An 18388-nucleotide genomic window follows, 5' to 3' on the forward strand; every position below is an offset into this window, starting at 1 on the left:
ACAACCAGTTCACTGTTGGCTGACTCTGTAGTTTTGCCATTGTTCTTAATTTACCTACTTCATTCGCCTACTTCATATTATTTAATATTAAAAAATAAAAATAAGATATATTAGAAACTTATAGTTTTAAATCAAAATATTGTTCGGGGTTTTTTGTATTCCAAGGGAGATAACATTTAACTTTTTTCCGTTGTTTAAAAAATACCATACAGTTGAAAAAATTAAATTTGTGATAATTTTTAGTGTTTATTCTTCTATTATAAAAAAAATAGTGTGGGAAATAACATCAATCTAATAACTATTTACATTTGTCTTTCAAACATGATAATTAGTTTAACATTTTTTTTAGAAACGTTAACTATTTTATTTAATATTTCTTTTATAAAAAGCGACATTACATTTTATTTCATTGACCTGATTGTGTAGTTAAAGCCTACATTTCTGCATTTAATATTGTCTGGTCCATTGCAAATATCACAGTTCCAGAGTTGTAGCGTTCTCAACACATCTAGACAAAATGTCATTTAGCGGATCTTTTGGCGGAGGCCGTGGTGGCGGCGTAAGTTCAACAACAATGATGGTTGAGTCTTCAAATGTGGGAAAGATCATAGGTCGTGGTGGAAGTAAAATCAGAGATCTAGAACAAGACAGTAATGCCAGAATCAAAATATCCAGAGATGAGGATGAGGATGGAATGAAATCTGTTGAAATCAGTGGAACAACGGAAGAGATTGAAAATGCCAAGAGACTAATTGAAGAATGCCTTAGTGGTGGTGATTATAATGGTGGTGGAGGTAGACGTGGTGGATATGGCGGGGGGCGTGGAGGACGTGGTGGAGGAGGATATGGCAGAAGAGATGACGGTGGAGGATGGGGCAGAAGAGAACGTGATAGCGGCGATGGATGGGGTAGGCGAGATGATTATGATAGAGGAAGCCGTGGTGGTGGTGGCGGCGGTGGTAGAGGCTTTGGAGGTGATGGTGGTGGCGAATCTGAAACAATTTATGTTGAGTCATCTGAAGTAGGCAGAATCATCGGTCGTGGTGGAAGCAGAATACGAGACATGGAAGCAGACAGTGGTTGTCGGATAAAGGTGTCACGTGATGGCGACTCATCTGGTAGAAGTTCTGTTGAGTTATCTGGGAGCAAAAACGCTATTTCTGAAGCAAAAAGGCTTATTCAAGATGCTGGAGTTGAAATTGTTAATGGAAACGATCGTGGCCGTGGTTGGTGATTTATTCAACTATTTTCAGCAGATAAAAGCATCAAGGACTCACAAGATTTTCATCCAAGTTGCAATGTCATCATTTTTATTTTTTACTTTTTTTTTTGAGTATAGTTACCAAGTCATGTATCATTTATCATCCAGACCAGCTTAAATTATTTTTAAATTCTCGGAAGATTTGAGTCTTGCTCACTCGTGCAGAATGTCAGATGTTATATATAATTGGACTTAACCCCTGGAGAAATCTAATGTATATACTATTCGCAAACTTGATATGTTCACTGAGCGACGCCAGATTTTAAAGTATTGGTCTTATTGTTTTTAAAATCGTGTTCATTGTGCATTTTATGCTTACAAAATTCCAGCTTTGAATAAACACAACAAATTATATAACACAAAAAAAAAAAAATATTGTCTGGTCATTCTTCTTCAGTTAGTTCTTGGTTAACTGTTGTTGAATCTGAAAAATTTAGGGCCGATTGTTTCATTAACTACTTGAGCCGTGGCTCAGGTAGCTTCTCCAACAGAGTTTCTTCCAGGCATCTCTTCTACCGCCCCCCCCCCTGGAACGAAATGAAATTTATATAATTCATATAGAAATTATATACTTTTAACAGTGTCCGCCCTCCCCGAAGAAAACCTACCCCCCCCCCCCCCCGAAAATTTCAAGTGCCCCCCCCCCCCCCCCGGAGAAAAATGTCTGGAAGAAACACTGTTCTCCAATCGGCGGCTCTCACCTAAACGGGAATAAACGGGAATAATGAAGGGAATAAACGGGAATAATGGAGGGAATAATGGAGGTGCAACTCCACTGCAGATGTTTGTAGTAATTGTTATTTTCCAACCTATATGATAATTGGATTAATTTGAGTGTCACGTCCGTCGCCTCGACTACAATGAAAGTACTCATCTAGGTATTCTAGACGATAGTTAAACCTATGGGACCACAATATATTAACACAACTCATCACATCTAGACGACAGTAACACGTATGGGACCACAATATATTTACACAACTATAAGGAGGGATACTAAAAATCGATGACTAAATCGAATAAGGGGAGCCTCGAGTTTCCGATCGGCTACCTGATTTCATCTGATCAGGTAGGCATCCTGCGGGTACATCTGGATTCAACGGTCAAACAGCAACCGAGGCGGCCTCCAGCGCCCCTTATGGACGGATGACATCAGGCGCTAAAGCTCTACATTCGTTTTAAAGAGCACCCTCAAGAAAGACACGGTGGGCCTCTACACTCGATGGATAAACCGAACCAATGCTTGCACCCGTTTCCCTGTGGTAGTGTAGCCGGTCATTTCCGCGACGCCCCTGACCAGAGGCGTAGCGATGGGGGGGGGGGGCAGGGGGGGGGGACATATGTCGACCTTAGGGGGCGCCAAAATGGGTTGGAAAAAGTAATCGGAAGTTTGAGGCGGGGGGGGGGGGGGTGCAAATCAAAAGTTTGTCCCCGGGCGCCGGGAAGGGGCGCTACGCATCTGGATTAATAACATATAATTAAATCTACTACTAGCCTATTGTGTAGGCCTACTATTTGTCCTATGTCTGTATCTGGAAACATATGAAAAGCCTGAAAACACCTTTTTGTTAAAAGTAATTTATACTTGATAGTATATTTTTAATATTAATTCTATTGAATGAAATAATCGTTGCTTGTGCCACAATGGTTAAGATATCCAATGATGAAGGTGCCATACTGTGGTTCTCAACATCCTATAGGACAACTTAACTGTCCTTCATTGTTACTATATGCATATAAAATAAATAAATAATGAGAAATACTACTAGTACTACTTACACTTACAACTAATATAACATTTAAAACTAAGTCACAACATGTACAATCTTAATAAATTGCATCACCATCTAAAAATTGATCTGGTACATTTTATTAAGGAGACTGGCGCAGACCATTTCACATTATTCAGCAGGGGAATCAGAATCATAGTGCACAACAGAAAAAAAAATTAATCACATTAGTCCTTAAAATTTAGTGTCTTATATTTTAAATAAATTGATAAAAATGTATAGTTATTATAATTATAATTTTTTTGTGTGTTTCGTTAATATTTTATAAGTATTTAACCTTTGTTCCCTGTAAATAATTGAGTTCGTCCACATAGTAACCAGGATTGTCTGGTGGCCATTTTGAATTTGTCGATTCATAATTTTGACGTGATAGTCCAGATAAAATGTAGTAATACGACCCTAACATTTAATTCCATTTGATAGATTTTAAAGAATTAGTAAACACTAGCATCTAATAGTTAAGTGCATCCATATTTTAAGTTCAAACTTAAAATTTATTTATTAAAATGGAAAGGAAACTTTAAAAATTATACTTACAACTTGTTTGAAGGCTCTAGCAAGGGTAAAATCCGTTTAGCATCATCGGTCGTCAACCTTTAAAACCGTTCGGCGAGCTACTCACTCGGGGCTGAAAGTTGACTCGAGGGTTATATGCTTATTGAGGGCACGGCTTCGCGACCGTAAATCAGAAATACTTGAATTTACATCACAAAGTAGTTATAAAAGTGAACTTTACATCGGTGTAAAAATTGAAACAGAATTAGTTTGTTTTCGTGTATATATCGTCATTTAAAGTTTAAAAACTGATTTTTTAAAATGAAATAAGCAAGTTATTTTTTCAATTTATACATCAAATGATAGACTAGAATTCGCTCTTTAAAATGACATTAAGATTATGCTTCTACGATGCTTCGTCGCGAAGCCGCAACCAAATGAAACAGTGTGGGGTCGATCGGTACTCGCAAAACGGTGAAATTTGTTGACGTAACTGATATTTTTCAAACAAATATAAAACACATTCAAACATGGGTTACAGATATAAAAATACCATATTACGACAGATAAAGACTTAAACTTTATTGACATATAATTTTTATTCTTATAGGACAACTAGAAGTAGTGAAATTTTTTTTTTGAAAACCGCAAAAACTGACACTATATATTAGGTAGTCCAAGCTGGCGAAAAAGTTTTTTTTCGCCAGCTTGGACTACGTAATATATATATATATATATATATATATATATATATATATATATATATATATATATATATATATATATATATATATATATATATATATATATATATATATATATATATATATATATATATATATATATATATATATATATATATATAGGCAAGAGAATCATGTTTTTTATCATAGCGCAGTCAGTCTTGAGTTTACCGGCAATAATTAATGTCAACAAGCCCAAAAATGTTTTGCAAGCACAACTCAAGTTTTTCGTTTACCCAGAATGCTCTCCCACTTAACCCAGCGTCCCTCCCCCCCCCCCCCCCCCCCCCCCCACCCTTAACCTAGCCGCACTGGGTCTCTGTGTGCATGAACCGCGACGCCCCAGGATACCATTTAGACATCGCGTAGACTACCGTCACAGCAGGCTGTAACCAAACAAGGTAAAAACTGATTCTATTTATTTACGTTCTTGTATTTGTTCCCGGCTCCAATACAAACAAAACTAACCTCATGTTATGTACTCTCAAGACGATAATGGAAAATACACCAACAAACAGTTTGTTGTAGAATGTTCTTTTAATATGAAAACCATTCCATCATTGAGTAACACACCATCGGAGCCTAGCCTAGCCTAGCGGCCTTGTCAAATGGCAAGTCTCGCTTCAGTAGAGTTAGACTTTTAATTCCAGATATTTATCTAGCAATGGATAGATTTTATTTCGCCTAATAATTTACCTGGTGCAAGATTTGCATCTAAAAAAAGAAATAAAAAATTGTAATAAGATCAAATCGTCCAAGACTGGAACGAATCAACCGCCTTTCGGCCATTAAAACGGTAATCTATCGTTTTGGGTACGTAAAATCGCCCGCGGCTATTAATGTACGAAAACGTTACCTCATTGTCAAGGCTGTAATAGAAGTATATTGTGATATGTTTGTGTCAAATATTATAGATAAATGAATAATAAACCTAAATCAATGGCTAAATATATCAATATAGGCCAGAAATTAACTTTAAACAGCTGTGTCTGCAAGCAAGATTTGCTATATAAACAGCAGCCATTTGTAAAATAGAGTGACTTCCGCCTGAATCTCGCGCTATATGTCTATAAAAATAAAACTTTAACAAGATGGCTGCTATAGTAAATGAGCGTGGTTGCATCTGTTGGAAACATCGCTGGTGTTCATTTATTACTGAAAAGTTTTAATTCAAATGTTTAAAAACAGGTACATAAATGAAACAAGGAAACATTTTTGTATTTTTCAAAACATAAATCCTCCTCAAAATGTGAAATAATTATTAAAATGTAAGGAGTCACCTGTTTTTCACATTACTAGTCGCGGCCGATTTTACGTACCTAAAACGATAGATTACCATTAAAACAATTACTGGACGATATTTTGAGTCGACCCTTACAATCCCTAGCAGAACGAACCCTCGGTGTAGCACGCATAGTGTTTTGTGTCTTTTATGGACAACCCCCAACTAGTAATACTTGAAAAACTGCCAGCATATATGCATTATGTTATAATATAACTGTACATACAATATAACTAAATGTTTCTAAATATTTTTTAGGCTTACAGGTTCTGCATTCAAATAAATAAATTCAAATACTTACCCCCTTCTGTAAACGTATTAGGCCACTCCTCCCCTAGTTGAATATAGCGTGATTCTACGGTGACACGACCCCATTAGGATGTTTGAACTATTATATTTTTGACCTCATTATAAAATAAAATACTTAAAAAAAACTTTTAAAAAAAACACGTTTTTCTTGTGGACTAAAAAGTAGAAAATAACTATTTACATACATTTGATGACAGAAAACGTGGGTACGTTCACCATCAAATTTCCCGACCCATCTGCCCGACCCACGTTTTTTGTCATCAAATGTATGTAAATAGTTATTTTCTACTTTTTAGTCCACAAGAAAAACGTGTTTTTTTTAAAAGTTTTTTTTAAGTATTTTATTTTCTCCTTTTTAGTCCGTTGCTACACATGAAAAACGTGTTTTTTAAAAAAGTTTTTTATATAGTTTATTTTCTACTTTATCTAATGACTTGATTAAGTATGAATTGACTAAGTGTTTATAAATACACGGACTAAAAAAATCTTGAGCGCCCAGGATTCGAACCTGGGTTGTCGCGGCCACAACGCGAAGTACTAACCACTATACGATCACGGCCAGCGCGCTCACATCGATTGGGGCCGAAGTAACTGTGTCAACAAGCCTCCAGTCTTGTCGGTATCTTTAGAAATCATGTCCTCAATTTTATGGTCCTTTGGGCGTAATTAAATTAAGCTAATTACGGTCTCTAATTGCTAGTTTTTATGATTGCATCTGAAATTGTTAGGCGAAAGTAACCTGCATGCCAAATTTCAGATCTATAGAGCAATCAGAAGTGGGCTAATTTTCGATGTCAATTTTAACAACAAACACACGCGAAGCTGAGTTAATAAAAACGTGTTAAAAAACAACAACTATTCTGGTGTCACATTCCTCTCCCCTACTCGTAGCATTCAACTTTGGAGCCCTACAAATCACCAGGAAAGTCTAGGTCAGTGTTGTATCTCGTGCAAGTTCACTCACAACACGACTACACACTACGGTTGTATCCAGGATTAAAGCCACAAAACTTGCATCGAGCGGGATTTATTCGTTAGATCATTGTGCTTCAAATTCTGTTTCAATATTGGGATTAGATTGATATAATATTAGAATTCAGTGAGTTTGTTAATTAATATCTACATGTCGTGTACCATTGGAAACTAAAGTTGTAATATAGCATCGTTCACAAAACATGTGTTGGCCAACCAAAACGCGGAGAAAGCACACGTTTGATTGGTTGGCGGCTGACACTATGGACTCCTGGAGGGACTGCTGGAAATGTGTATCCAATTACTATAATTAATATATAACAAGTAGATCTTAAAGACCAAACATAATCAAATACAACCATTTGAATTCAGGTCCTGTCTTCGTTCCATCAAGTGTAGACTTCCCAAGATGGCCGCCAACAAGAGCTTCAGCCACTGGGTGGACGTGTTCCACAAGTTTGACAAGGACAAGAGCGGTACATTGGACGAGGTGGAGCTGAGGGCTCTGATCAAACAGCTTCACAGCCACCTGTCAGACGGCCAGCTCGCGGTACGTCTGCTACATCGTTCTGCTGGGTTCAGTGGGTCACATTTATCACTGGGTCTCTCTAATTTCAAAACTTGGTCTTATCCTCACGGTAATGATTGGGTCTTATCATATCATTTCCAGAAGTATTCATTACTTTAATATATGTCTTCTGGAAGCCCTATTGTATATATAATCAAATGTAAACTGAATTTATGTAACAGGAAGAGCAGCCCCCGTCCCCCAAATCAATATGCTTTAACGTAAACTACATTTCTTTCGCACCAGAAATACCACCAATCCCCCCCCCCACCTCCCACACACAACCACTCACATGCTAACACTCAATCAATAAAAATGGTGTAAACTTTCTAAAACCTACCCAACTTTAAAACCTACCCAACAGGATTTTTTCGTCTTCTTTGACGGGCCCCAAGGTGACAAAAAGATAACTCTTGAAGAATTTCTCAACGGCCTCAAGAAATTGGAGTCATTGTAAGTTTATTTTATTTGGTTATCTCCCCTTATGTGTGTTGGCAAGTTGTTTTTTTCTGTTAGTTGAAAATACCAAATTATTTTAAAGGCAGTTATTATGCTCATGCAAAGTTAATGTTTTTTAAAATTGCTGTTTAGATTATAGTCGAGTTATTTTATATAAGAATATAGAAGATTATCGTCGAGTTATTTTATATAAGAATATAATATAGAAGATTATCGTCGAGTTATTTTATATAAGAATATAGAAGATTATCGTAAATTAGTATTGCCATCTAAATGTCTGTGAGCGAGTACTAAAATGCTTGTGTTGTCCAGCTCTGACGAGATGTCCAGCCTGTTCATGAAGTTTGACACGGACGGTGATGGCTACCTGAACAAAGCGGAGGTACAAGAGCTCCTGGGCAAGCATGGTCAGCACTTCAAGGGCCGGAGTGTTGAGCAGTTCATTCAGGAGATGGACATTAGCGGGGACGGCAAGATCTCCCTGGCCGAGTTTATCAACGCCTGTACCTAGATGATGTGTGGGGGTTTCTTTGTGGGGGTGTTTCTTTGTTGGGGGTGTTTCTTAGGGTGTTTCTTTGTGTGGGTGTTTCTTTGGGTGTTTCTTAGGGTGTTTCTTAGGGTGTTTCTTTGTGGGGCGTTTCTTTGTGTGGGTGTTTCTTTGTGTGGCTGTTTTTTTGTGTGGGTGTTTCTTAGGATGTTTTCTTTGTGTGGGTGTTTCTTTGTGTGGCTGTTTTTTTGTGTGGGTGTTTCTTAGGATGTTTTCTTTGTGTGGGTGTTTCTTTGTGTGGCTGTTTTTTGTGTGGGTGTTTCTTATGGTGTTTCTTTGAGTGGGTATTTCTTTGTGAGTGGGTGTCCGTATGTATGTGTGTATATGTCCTCACAATTACGTTCATCATTTTGTGTTTTTTGTTAATGTTTTGAGACAAGCTACCTTGGGTACACTGTAACTTATGACTTATTGTATGGCTATGATTTCATGACTTCATGACTTAGTGACTTGAGCTAACGTGTCCACTATGTTATGATATCACAAACATATCTTGGCCAGGGATAGTTTGACATAAAGTGACCTTAAACTTTTTAAGGTTTTATTTATAGTTCTCAGTAAAGTTGCAGTTTGTTGTGCATAACTAAACATTTACAAATAATAATGGAATGAATAAAATTGTACACCCAATAGACATTTTAGCATTACTTTGCTTTTGTGTATTGATACATTCATATCTCAAATATCATAGCATTGCGAACAAATCCTGTAAAGTGTTTAGGTAGCAGTCTGTTTGACGTCTCTATTCAGGACGTCTTTCAAACTGTTTGACGTCCAGGACGTCTTACACTCTAAACTATATTTCATACTATATTTGAAAGTATATATATATATATATATATATATATATATATATATATATATATATATATATATATATATATATATATATATATATATATATATATATATATATATATATATATATATATATATATATATATATATATATATATATATATATATATATATATATATATATATATATATATATATATATATATATAGTCTTGTATTTCTCAACACGGCCGACAAATTTAGGATTCCTCAAGCGAAACAAACTTTATGGGTACACCATCAGTATAGCCATACGGCTAGCTTAACAGCCACACTATGGGTACACCATCAGTATAGCCATACGGCTAGCTTAACAGACACATGTTATAACTACAGCTAAACTGTTAACTCGACACATTTAGCTTATGTGGTCCAGTACATATCCAAAAACCGGTTTCCATCCGTTACAAAAGGGCAGCCTGAGACGAAACATTCAAACATAGATTTTTACTTGAATATAAAAACAACGCATTCTATAGCCACTTCATGTATTGAGATGTGATCGGATCTCTGCTTCATGGAACAGCAATTGCTGGTTTAATATTTAGCCCTCCATCGGTCTGGTGTAGTGACACGCATCAAGAGCTGGTTATCGTCCAACTATTTCCCACACATTTGTAAGGATAAAAATGGTGGATATTGTTAAGGTGGAAATTATCCATCAATTGAAAAAATAAAAACCTGTTTCTCTAGACTCTAGACTATACACTGAAGCGCTTATTTTATAACTTGGTTTTTAGCTGTAATAGGCAACAACATTCCTTTACCTCCCCACATCCCCTACCCCACAGCTAACCTCCCCCCCCCCCCCCCACACCACAATCACCCCGTATTAGTAAAATGTCCACACAGGGTTTGTCTAGTGCTAACGTTTGCTTACAATTTCTATTGGTTACAACTGAGGGTAGTCGGTACCAGCAACTGACTTCTTTTGTGTTAATGGGGGTGGGCGTGTCTGTGGGGACGGGGGGGGGGGGGGGCTGGCGTTCCTACGTGCTCGTGAGAGAGAGAGAGAGAGAGAGAGAGAGAGAGAGAAGGAGAGTGAGAGAAAGAAACAAAGAACGAGGAAGAGTGAAATGAGGATGATACACATAAACACGAGCTACAAAAATTAAATGATTAAATGTGGAGCACATTGTATTCCCTTGTTTTAAGAGGCGTCGCGAGGCGGGGGCGGGGGTGCCAACCGCACTGAGTGACACTATTTAGGGGTCGACACCAAGACAAAATAAACCGGTAGTGATCTCCCCTAAACTTTCTCGAATATTCTTATATAAAACAACAGGGGATGGTAACTGGGGATATAGTTATGATTTTTAATCCATTTTAAATACTGAAACTTTTAAAAATAGAATAGAATCTCAGTAACTAAACAATTGCGCACCAAGCGAACGCCTAATAAAGGTGTGTATAATAGTGCGCAATAGTATTAGTACTTAATAAATTTACATTAGTTTTTTGAGAAATCGGAAGTAGCGTAAATTACTACTTCCGGTCAACGGAAATTACTCAAAATTTAACAGAAGGTAGAGAATTAGATCTTTTACTTACAAGTGAAATTTCATTTATCTATCTGAAATAGTACTCAAGTTATAGGCTTTTGAAAAATTCAAAGTAGAAAAAGTACCACTTCCGGTTGTCGGAAATCGCTCAAAAGTTGATACGGATCTACGATTTTGATATAATACTTATATATGAAATTTCATCAACCTAGCTGTAACGGTACTCAAGTTATCGTGTTTACACACGGACACACAGACACACACACAGACACACACACACACAGACATACGGACAAGATTGCAAAATTATGTTTTTCCGTATCAGTGAGGTGTAAAACGTCGAGATTTGTAAAAATCTCGATTTTTTTGTGCACGATTACAATACTTTCTCTATACTACGTATATACGAGAAAGTAAAAAGCGCATAATAGTGCGCAATATTATTAGTACTCTTAAAATTTACATTAGTTTTTTGAGAAATCGGAAGTAGCGTAAATTACTACTTCCTGTCAACGGAAATTACTCAAAATTTAACAGAAGGTAGAGAATTAGATCTTTTACTTACATGTGAAATTTCATTTATCTATCTGAAATAGTACTCAAGTTATAGGCTTTTAAAAAATTCAAAGTAGGAAAAGTACCACTTCCGGTTATCGGAAATCGCTCAAAAGTTGATACGGATCTACGATTTTGATAAAATACTTATATATGAAATTTCATCAACCTAGCTGTAACGGTACTCAAGTTATCGTGTTTACACACGGACAGACACACACACAGACACACACACCACACACACACAGACATATGGACAAGATTGCAAAATTATGTTTTTCCGTATCAGTGAGGTGTAAAACGTCGAGATTTGTAAAAATCTCGATTTTTTTTTTTGCACGATTACAATACTTTCTCTATACTACGTATATACGAGAAAGTAAAAAATTGCAAGATATATAGAACGAGAAAAATGGCCCGTTGAGGAAGGATACACCGGGCGCTAGGATTAAAGTGCTGTCTATTTTCTCTAAACTAAAACCACCCCACCCCCCACACACACCACCCTCACCCCCCCACACACACACCACCCCCCAACACACACACACCACCCCCACCCCCACACACCATCCCCCCCACCCCCACCCCCCCACCCCCACCCCCTATACACACCACACCCTCCACACACCGCCACCCCAACCCCACCCCCCACCCCCTCCACCCCCCCCCCTCCATCCCCCCCCTCCAAAAAAAAACATGTCTACCGTCCCATTCAACGAAATATAATTATATACTTTTTCCAGTGTCCGCCCCCTCCCACAAAATTCTACCCCCGCCCCCGAAAATTTCAAGTACCCCCACCCCTCTCCGGGGAGGAAAAAGTCTGAAAGAAACACTGAAACCAACCCACCCCCCCCACACACCCCCCCCACCCCCACACCCCCCCCCCCCACACACACACACCCCAACCCCTCCACCCCCCCCCCCCCAAAAAAAAACATGTCTACCGTCCCATTGCAAGAAAACCACTTTTTAGATTAGACACATTAATTTTATTATAGAGTGTCGATGAGAAAATTTCTTTTGAGTTGGGGAGGGGGAGGGTCTCAGACGTTCTTACGCGGGGGGTGGGGCTTCGCCCCTACCCGAAGAATTGTATGCAAGAAACTCTTCACGCAAACCACTTAGATTAGACCAAATTGCCTTTGTATTGAATGTTTACTCAATAATCAATGACGTCATATAACTGTGTGCACTCTCTGGGTTTGAGATTATTTTCTACTCTATGCTAAATGTGTCGACGTCATACTTCGTTTTTCGAATTACTATGCATGTTTTTAATTTCCTTGTGTTTTCTCTAGAGCGTTCTTGTCAGACAGATAGATAGATAGATAGATAGAGAGACAGCGAAACTATTAGTATTAACTAGATAAATGGCCCGTTGAGGAAGGGTACAACGGGCGCTAGGCTGATAGTGCTGTCTCTTTTCTCTAAACTAAAACCAACCCACCCCCCACACACCACCCCCACCCCACCCCCCACCCCCACAAACCACCCCCACCCCCCACCACACACCACCCCCACCCCAACCCCTCACCCCCACACACCACCCCCTCCACACACCGCCCCCCCACCCCCCACCCCCCCAAAAAAAACATGTCTACCGTCCCATTCAACGAAATATAATTATATACTTTTTCCAGTGTCCGCCCCCTCCCAGAATATTCTATCCCCGCCCCCGAAAATTTCAAGTACCCCCACCCCTCTCCGGGGAGGAAAAAGTCTGAAAGAAACACTGAAACCAACCCACCCCCCCACACACCACCCCCCACCCCTACACACCACCCCCCCCCCCACCCCTCCACCCCTCCCCCCCCAACCCCCCCAAAAAAAAAAACATGTCTACCTTCCCATTGCAAGAAAACCACTTTTTAGATTAGACACATTAATTAGGCTGTAATTTTATTATAGAGTATCGATGAGGAAATTTCTTTTGAGTTGGGGAGGGGGGGGGGCTCAGACGTTCTTACGCGGGGGGTGGGGCTTCGCCCCTACCCGAAGAATTGTATGCAAGAAACTCTTCACGCAAACCATTTAGATTAGACAACATTTCCTTTTTTTCAATGTTTACGCGATAATCAATGACGTCATATTACTGTGTGCACTCTCTGGTTTGAGATTATGTTCTACTCTACGCTAAATGTGTCGACGTCATATTTCGTTTTTCGAATTACTGTGCATGTTTTTATTTTGCTTGTGTTTTCTCTAGAGCGTTCTTGTCAGACAGAGCGTTCTTGACAGACAGCGAAACTATTAGTATAGATACATGTTTTTTGCCAGTTCAATGAATGGTTAATTAGAGTTACAAATATTTTAAGGACATAATGACCATAGCGACATGGGGGGGGGTGTTGGGGGGGGGGGAGAGCCACCATGACTTAAAAGCAAACTATAGAGAAAACCCAGCTGTATTAACAACCGACTATAGATGAACATCACTAGTATTAAATTTGAACACTTTAAAGATTTCCGGGGGAGGGGATGCGGGGGTGGGGGGGGGGGGGTGGGGAGGGTGGCACCAATTGTAATATTTAGATATAAAAAAAGGTGGGGGGGGGCTGACACCATGAGGGTGCCGCACCGGGTGATACCCGACCCAGCGACGCCACTGTATATATATATATATATATATATATATATATATATATATATATATATATACATTCGGGTGGGGGGTGACACAATGAGGTGCCGCACCGGGTGACGCCGACCTAGTTTGCAGACCGTGGAGCCCAACTCTCTTTAGCCCAGGATCAAAGCCACGTCTCTGCTTAATAGACCACAACGGCAAGTTTGGCTTACCCGAGGCTTTATAAGCCTAGCCATTCCAGTAGCAGTTTGATACACGCACAACCCCACCAGGTAACAAGGTAAGCTCAGTTAATTTACCTGATGACACAACCCCACCAGGTAACAAGGTAAGCTCAGCTCATATACCTGATGACAAAACCCAGAAAACAAGGTAAGCTCAGCTCATATACCTGATGACACAACCCCACCAGGAAACCAGGTAAGCTCAGCTCATATACCTGATGACACAACCCCACCAGGAAACCAGGTAAGCTCAGCTAATATACCTGATGACACAACCCAGGTAACAAGGTAAGCTCAGCTAATATACCTGATGACACCTGAATACATTTAAGTTCAAAGCCAAAGTCTGTCGTGTAAACACGGTGACTTAGATTTGTTAATTGTTGATACCTTTGATTATAATTAGAGCTGGAAATCAGACGGTAATTAGAGTTATTTCTCTTCCACTTAGGGAAAGGGGGGTAGGGTTAAGATGCTCTAATGATATTATTACGTTATTAAAACGATTGCTTATAACACCAACATATAATGCAACTTATAAATGGTACATTCTCATGGGTTATTTAAATGTTTTCTAGTTAAAAGTTATGTTTTGTTTTTTTCTTATGAACTTGTATTAGACTTAACACTTTTGTAGATGTATCATATGAATTCACTTCACACTTATTTATCATACAGCCCCATGTCACAATGGACCTGTCATATAGATTTATGTCACCACCTACTTGTCATATAGCCACATGTCACCACCTACTTGTCATATAGCCCCATGTCACCACCTACTTGTCATATAGCCCCATGTCCACATAGACGTGTCATATATCCCCATGTCCACATAGACGTGTCATATAGCCACATGTCCCCACACTTGTCATATAGCCCCATGTCACCATAGACATGTCATATAGCCACATGTCACCACCTACTTGTCATACAGCCCCATGTCACCATAGACCTGTCACACCCCAACACAAACACTCACTTAGACTATTCCTCCACAGCACCAGACACACCCAATCGGCTCACCATGTCCTCGAGACTCATGGAGAAAATGGAGACGTTGTTTAAGTTCCTGGACAAGGACAGCAATGGCTACCTGGACGAGTGCGAGCTGACTGCATACTTCGAGAGGCGTGGCTTAAGCACGGAGCTCATAGAGGTAGGGCCTGTCATATTTTCTTCATTATATATATATATATATATATATATATATATATATATATATATATATATATATATATATATATATATATATATAAAGGCCCTATATATTTAATAATATATCAATATTGTATATTTCCCTAACATTTGTACCTGCACCTCCAGGAACAATTCCGATTCTTTGATGGCCCAGACGGCAACAAGAAGATTGTTCTAGAAGAATTTCTCGCTGGGTGGCAAAAAATGGCGGATCTGTAAGTTTCGTTTTTTTTTAATAATTGAAAATTTTGTCTGAGGTATGTGTCGTCGTTTTGATACACGTGGACTTTTTGCTCACAACCTTGTCTGGCATTTAAGTCCTTAACAAATACTTAAAGATACTACACTTAACATTGACATTATCGGTCCACATTTATGTTATTGTCATGTGCAATTTGAATAGTTTTGAAATTAAATGTTACATTTTTTTTAGTTAAAAAAAGGCTTGAGACTTAAAATTCATTAGTCACCATCACAAATGTAGTTTTTAAGTAAAACGTGTTATGACCTTGACCATTGTCCCTCTAACCACAGACCAGTTGACCTAAGGAAATTAGCCTTTGAGTACGATGAAGACAAGGACGGGTTCCTCACTCGACCAGAGCTCAAGGCTCTCGTGGAGAACAAGAGGGAATATTTCCTGGAGTTTGATGACGCTGACCAGTTGGTCAACATGTTTGATACCAATAAAGATGGAAGGATATCGATACAAGAGTTCAATGAAGGTTACTCCAAGTATAAGAAGTAACTAATAGCTAATGACGTACATCGACACTTACTGGGTTATCTAGTGTTATCTGAGAAGTTAACACACACACATTTAGATTTTATTTCACTTACATTGTTGCTTTTTGTTTACTTTAAATGTGATTTTAGATATTATAATATTATACTTTTTATTGTGATATCACGCTTACATTTCTAAAATCATTTTTTTAGCTTAAATAAAATCTGTTTCTTAAAATAATATTAATATATACAAGCCTACTAGCTTACAGATAATTTTAGCCATCGTTTATTAGATTATGTAAATGATGGTTCTTTTTATGAGACATAAAACAATAGACAATTTAGCTGTTTCGTTGTTTGTATTGCTTACAATAAATAAAATGCACCAGACTTATGGCTGGCCAAATGTCAAACCTTGATGCTTGTTTTTCTATTTGATCTTGTGATCTTGTGATCTTGTGATCTTGTGATCTTGCGATCTTGCGATCTTGTGATCTTGTGATCTTGTGATCTTGTGATCTTGTGATCTTGTGATCTCGTTCTCGACGTAACTGGCTTCTCAGCATATGATTGTGTTAACGTGTATCTTCGCTTTGATACAGCCATAACTCTCGTATCATAATTCTCCACGCACGCACACACACACATACACACACAAGCACGCATGCACGTACGAACACACACACACGCACGCACGCGCGCGCACACACACCAATTAAGTAGCAGTTGGGATTTTAATTTTCGTATTAATAGTTTAATAATTAATTGACTCCAGTATATCCAACACGTCTAAGGCCTGAATATTTCTGATCCTTATTTACCTTACTTTGTAAGAGATTTGCAAACATAGAATTATTATTATAGTAGAGTGTTTATAGTATTAAAAAAATATGAATTATATTTTTAATACACAGGGCCGATAACATTATTTTTTGTCTTGGAAAACAAAATATTCTTTACCTCCCTTACCCCATAAGAAATAACAGAACACCAAGTCGTGTAACGTAGAAGCGATACTACAAACTGTACCAGACCCCTGCTTTAGACCTTGTCACCAAACATCTCTGTCAGCATTAGAGTTATGCCATGGAGAACTGAGAACCTCAAGAACATATTAGGTTGACTAGAGCTCTTCTGTTGTTTTGTGCCATCAGTATTTGGTGAAAGTAAGAAAGTGATACACTATCGTGAAGTAAAGTAGATGTGATAAGTGGAATTTTAAAACCAGAAAATTAAATTTTAGACACGCTAGTAGATATGACATTACGTTGGGGTGGGGGGGGGGGGGGGTGTCAAACTATAGGTAGATGGGACAACTTGAGTTTAAACCTGCGAATAGTTATGACAAAATGTTAGGGGGAAAAATACTAAATACGACATTCACGACATAACTGTACATCTGAAGAGACATATAATATAAACAGCCGCATAAATAGTTTAACTCGTAATTTTATTGCTAGCTTAACATACCCATCCTACAGCTATAGAGCTAGCTCAACAGCAATACTTTATAGCTATGCAGTTAGCTTAACATACCCACTTAATAGCTATAAAACCAGCGCAACAGGCATACTTTATAGCTATACAGTAAGCTTAACATACTTTATAGCTACAAAACTAGCTCAACAGGCATACTTTAAAGCTATGCAATTAGCTTAACACACCCGAACAGCAAATTAGGAAATGATTTAACGCACAATTCTACTGGAAGCTTAACATACCCAACTTATAGCTATAAGTACAGCAAATTATCAGATAGACTGTATACGGCCAACCCACAAATCCAGCTTATGCTTAGCATAACATCTATCCAAACCGGTTTATTTCTGCAGCAACTCTATGCGCCGATCTCTCCCTAAAGAATACATAAGCTATACTTGAATAGAAATACCCCACTTTGTACAGCCTGTATGAATGGGATTGTATTTCTGCTTCAGTGACTAGCCAGCGTCTGTCTGGTGTATCCAACACACACGCATCCAACTAAAAATACCTGTAAGGTGGATATTTTGGTGGATGATCGTAAGGTGGATATTTTGGTGGATGGTCGTAAGGTGGATATTTTGTGGGATGGTCGTAAGGTGGATATTTTGGTGGATGATCGTAAGGTGGATATTTTGGTGGATGATCGTAAGGTGGATATTTTGTGGGATGATCGTAAGGTGGATATTTTGGTGGATGATTTTAAGGTGGATATTTTGGTGGATGATTTTAAGGTGGATATTTTGGTGGATGTTCGTAAGGTAGATATTAATAAAATAAGTATTGTTTATCCATGGGGAAAAACTATAAATTGAAATGCTTTATTATAACTTGGTCTATTGC

At 38.3% G+C, this 18388-nt stretch overlaps 3 protein-coding genes across 7 annotated transcripts; all 3 read left to right on the forward strand.

Moving 5' to 3' along the window:
* Positions 1-467: 467 nt before the first annotated feature.
* On the forward strand, positions 468-1603 carry LOC131944856 (uncharacterized). Its single transcript, XM_059305716.1, has one exon. It carries the CDS (start codon positions 518-520, stop codon positions 1232-1234), a length of 717 nt encoding a protein of 238 aa, XP_059161699.1. The 5' UTR covers positions 468-517; the 3' UTR covers positions 1235-1603.
* A 2997-nt stretch (positions 1604-4600) lies between these two features.
* Positions 4601-9067, forward strand: LOC131944883 (calmodulin). 2 transcript variants are annotated; one of them, XM_059305763.1, is made up of 4 exons: positions 4601-4690; positions 7225-7402; positions 7785-7873; positions 8192-9067. In XM_059305763.1, the coding sequence occupies exons 2-4, from the start codon at positions 7262-7264 to the stop codon at positions 8388-8390; spliced, it is 429 nt and encodes a 142-aa protein (XP_059161746.1). In that variant the 5' UTR covers positions 4601-4690; positions 7225-7261; the 3' UTR covers positions 8391-9067. The 2 variants fall into 2 exon arrangements, with proteins under 2 accessions (XP_059161746.1, XP_059161745.1); XM_059305762.1 differs by lacking the exon at positions 4601-4690 and adding an exon at positions 6842-6979.
* A 5011-nt stretch (positions 9068-14078) lies between these two features.
* Positions 14079-16470, forward strand: LOC131944864 (uncharacterized). 4 transcript variants are annotated; one of them, XM_059305734.1, is made up of 4 exons: positions 14079-14190; positions 15136-15293; positions 15461-15549; positions 15869-16470. In XM_059305734.1, exons 2-4 carry the CDS (start codon positions 15162-15164, stop codon positions 16080-16082), a joined length of 435 nt encoding a protein of 144 aa, XP_059161717.1. In that variant the 5' UTR covers positions 14079-14190; positions 15136-15161; the 3' UTR covers positions 16083-16470. The 4 variants fall into 4 exon arrangements, with proteins under 4 accessions (XP_059161717.1, XP_059161720.1, XP_059161718.1 ...); XM_059305737.1 differs by having other exon boundaries at positions 14114-14182; XM_059305735.1 differs by lacking the exon at positions 14079-14190 and adding an exon at positions 14216-14238.
* Positions 16471-18388: the final 1918 nt, after the last annotated feature.

Source organism: Physella acuta, unplaced genomic scaffold (genome assembly GCF_028476545.2).
Source record: "Physella acuta isolate Inbredline_101_S28 unplaced genomic scaffold, ASM2847654v3 ptg000511l, whole genome shotgun sequence".
NCBI classification, from domain to species: Eukaryota; Metazoa; Mollusca; class Gastropoda; family Physidae; genus Physella; species Physella acuta.

Bases quoted from the DNA above. Each gene is read 5' to 3' on its own strand.
- LOC131944856 (XM_059305716.1), top strand. From the start codon at position 518: ATGTCATTTAGCGGATCTTTTGGCGGAGGCCGTGGTGGCGGCGTAAGT.
- LOC131944864 (XM_059305734.1), top strand. From the start codon at position 15,162: ATGTCCTCGAGACTCATGGAGAAAATGGAGACGTTGTTTAAGTTCCTG. The intron at 15,294-15,460 runs GTAGGGCCTGTC...CTGCACCTCCAG, and splicing joins TAAGCACGGAGCTCATAGAG to GAACAATTCCGATTCTTTGA. The intron at 15,550-15,868 runs GTAAGTTTCGTT...CTCTAACCACAG, and splicing joins TGGCAAAAAATGGCGGATCT to ACCAGTTGACCTAAGGAAAT.
- LOC131944883 (XM_059305763.1), top strand. From the start codon at position 7,262: ATGGCCGCCAACAAGAGCTTCAGCCACTGGGTGGACGTGTTCCACAAG. The intron at 7,403-7,784 runs GTACGTCTGCTA...CCTACCCAACAG, and splicing joins TGTCAGACGGCCAGCTCGCG to GATTTTTTCGTCTTCTTTGA. The intron at 7,874-8,191 runs GTAAGTTTATTT...TGTGTTGTCCAG, and splicing joins CTCAAGAAATTGGAGTCATT to CTCTGACGAGATGTCCAGCC.